The sequence below is a fragment of the Vollenhovia emeryi genome, unplaced genomic scaffold (assembly GCF_000949405.1).
Source record: "Vollenhovia emeryi isolate VEMERY1.0 unplaced genomic scaffold, V.emery_V1.0 DF943288.1, whole genome shotgun sequence".
Taxonomy (NCBI): Eukaryota; Metazoa; Arthropoda; class Insecta; order Hymenoptera; family Formicidae; genus Vollenhovia; species Vollenhovia emeryi.
The window spans coordinates 1-3,125 of NW_011963078.1; the positions used below are offsets into that span (position 1 = coordinate 1).

General features: G+C 38.4%; 1 protein-coding gene across 1 annotated transcript; it reads left to right on the top strand.

The window, feature by feature from the left end:
- Positions 1 to 1,342: 1,342 nt before the first annotated feature.
- On the top strand, positions 1,343 to 2,796 carry LOC105566202 (charged multivesicular body protein 6). Its single transcript, XM_012020023.1, has 3 exons — positions 1,343 to 1,545; positions 1,764 to 1,873; positions 2,037 to 2,796. Exons 1-3 carry the CDS (start codon positions 1,480 to 1,482, stop codon positions 2,521 to 2,523), a joined length of 663 nt encoding a protein of 220 aa, XP_011875413.1. The 5' UTR covers positions 1,343 to 1,479; the 3' UTR covers positions 2,524 to 2,796.
- Positions 2,797 to 3,125: the final 329 nt, after the last annotated feature.

Below are 3,125 nucleotides of genomic sequence, written 5' to 3' on the forward strand. Positions count from 1 at the left end.
TGCCTACGCAATGGAAAATTCTGTACTTAATATTTTATTGTACATTACTTTGTTCCGTGACTGTTGCTACGTTTTGCGTATTATTCCGCGGACTCATTGGTATTGATTAAATTAACGATTAATTCTGTTCAATCGAGAAAATGTTTCGAAATTCATCGGTGCATCATTACTGTAAATCAGTGAATATTCATAATTGTTTTCAGTAATAAACCACTGAGTGATTTTTAGAGAGTAACCATTCAGGGTACTTAAGCCCCTTCACCACAAGGTAGTACCCGAGGAGGGGATTATCAACAAGAAATTGTGCAATTACATATGTGTATATATAGAAAAATGAATATTGAATGAACATAAATTAGGGTTGCTATTTAATGCACGACGTGAGGGAGATTCATCCAATCGAAAGATTAATTCGCACTCTCGATCTTGGGACAAAATCAATTTTCTCGGAATTTATCAAATGCCTCATAAACTAATAATCCGAGATGATCCATTCTTATCTCGTTAGAAGCGCTGAAATCTTAGCTTTCCACCGAGACCAAGATCGTCTTCCTACGATTTTTCTGTGCGAAGATATTCACGATTATATCGACTCGCGATCTCGATTACGGAAGAAAATCAATTTTATTTTCGGAAATATTAAATCATATCTCATAAACTAATGATCGAAGATAAGCCATTCTTATCTCGTTAGAAGCGCTGAAATCTTAGCTTTCCAACGAGACCAGGATCATCTTCCTACGATTTTTCTGTGCGAAGCTATTGACGATTATATCGACTCGCGATCTTAATCCTCATTCAGAAGCAGCAGACGCCGCGTATACGCGGCGTCTAGCGCGTTGTCTCGCGCGGCAACGTTTACTACAGAACACCTGTGCCTCGTATGATTTTATGCCAGTTTTTGGGGACGTAGTAGGCGTAGTACTACGTCGCGTAAAACTCGTTCAGCCTTCATTCATGAATGGTGCGCGCGCGCCCGATTTTTAAAACGCTATAACTCGGCGAAAAATCGACGTAGCGACATGAACCAAAGACCAATCTTCTTCGTTTCGCATCCCGCAGATGTCTATGCTGAATATGTATGCCCTTATCATGAAACGTACACATGGCAATGGAATAAAAAGTAAAATGCTGAAATATAAATTATACGTATAACTGCTAAATATAAAACTTGGCTGACAAATTATATTAGACTGTATAGCAAGTAAATTAAAGTTTGACTTTTTATCATTAATCATTCTATTTTATTGACATGCTTTATTTCGCCGCGTCGCGTGAAACGACGTGACGTAGGCGGCGCCTTTCGAGAATCGCAATCTCGAGAATCGCGAGCGTCGAGTATCGAACGACTCCAACATGGCAGGCGCCCGGCACGCGACAAGGATTGACGCTACGCTTCTGGCGACGCGACGTGACGTGATACGCGAGTCAATAGTGTAATTCGGCTCGCGGCTCGCGCTTGGCGACATCGCGGGCACGATGGGGATCTTCTTCTCGAAGAAAAAACAACCGAGCCGCGTCACCCAGCAGGACAAAGCGATTCTGGTGAGTAGTCTTAACCTTTTCCCTCGTAGCGCTACTCTTGAAACTGTCAAATCATTGTCTTATCGTTGCTCGTACTTAACACGCTATCAGCAATACGTATTGTTAGTAATTATTTCATTCGCTACGTGTGCAAAGCAAAATTATGTTGAACACACGACGTACGAACGATTGAAGTACGTAGCGCATATTATAACCTCAAACGCATATTTTGTCCGCAGCAAGTGAAACAGACGAGAGATAAAATTAAACAGTACCAAAAGAAGATTGAGCAAAACTTGGAAAAAGAACGATTGCTCGCGAAGGAACTTTTGAAAAATGGAAAGAAAGAGTTAGTACCTCATATTTAGTCATCAGAAAAGTAGAAAAGAAACATTAATTTGTTGCACATTATGTTTATTATTTTATGTTTATTAATTATTAGAAACTTAAGATAAATTTTATATTTGAATAATTTCTTGTTTAAATTATTATGTAATTCTTAATTCTTACAGTCGTGCGTTACTTTTGTTACGCAAGAAGAAGTATCAAGAGCAAGTTCTGTCGCGTGCGGACGGCCAGGTAGAAAATCTTGAGCGCATGGTCCACGATTTAGAATTTGCTCAAGTTGAGATGAAAGTTTTCGACGGCCTAAAAGTTGGCAATACCGCGTTGAAGCAATTACACGCTTTGTTGTCTATCGATGAAATCGAAAAAGTTATGGACGAGACGAAAGAGGGCATTGAGAAGCAAAGAGAAATAGATGAGATATTAACGTCAACGCTTGCTGTGGAAGAGGAAATTGATGAAAGCGAGATTGAGGCAGAATTGGATGCACTGATGGAAGCAGATATCAATGAGAAAGCTCCCGAAGTACCAGAAGACGTTTTATTACCAGATGTGCCAAAGAATTTAACAGAGGAGGAGGAGGAAGAAGAGAAGACGAAAGAAAAGAAACGTACGAAAGAAAAAGTACAAGAGCCGATTGCACTAATGGCATAAAATCTTCAAGAAATTAACAAGACTTTTGCTAAATAACTTTTGTGCAATAAGCTATGTATATATGTACAGTAAACGACACATATAATAAGTATAGTTTATAAAATTTTGTCTAAAAATCAAAATTTTAGTATAAAGTGTAATAACTTTTAACACCTTACTGTATATTATATAATAAAATTAATTACGCAGTATACATTATCTGAATATGAAAGTGCAGTGATGAGAGACGTGGATGGAGCAAATAAACCTAATTTTTCTATATTACATCTAATACACAGTCCGACAATTTTCCATCCAGACTTTAAATCTCTCGCCTAAACGCGTGGCGCTATTTTTGGGAACTATATATATCGTTAGAAAAGTGGAAATGTCTTCTATACACCAAGCGAAGTTTGAACGCTGTGCCATGTAAGATGGCTAAGTTATGACATTTCACGTGACAGCCCAAACAATTATATCGAAAATTGTAATGGAATAACGCAGCGTCATAAAATGATTAACTTTGCTGCAAAAATCCTCAACTTCACAAAATCTATAATGACTGGAGACGAGACATGGTGCTTTCTATATGGTCCCGAAACAAAGCGCCAAAGTGGAAGTCG

Coding starts and splice junctions, on each gene's coding strand:
- LOC105566202 (XM_012020023.1), top strand. CDS start 1,480: ATGGGGATCTTCTTCTCGAAGAAAAAACAACCGAGCCGCGTCACCCAG. Junction 1,546..1,763: donor AGCAGGACAAAGCGATTCTG/GTGAGTAGTCTT, acceptor TTTTGTCCGCAG/CAAGTGAAACAGACGAGAGA. Junction 1,874..2,036: donor TTGAAAAATGGAAAGAAAGA/GTTAGTACCTCA, acceptor TAATTCTTACAG/TCGTGCGTTACTTTTGTTAC.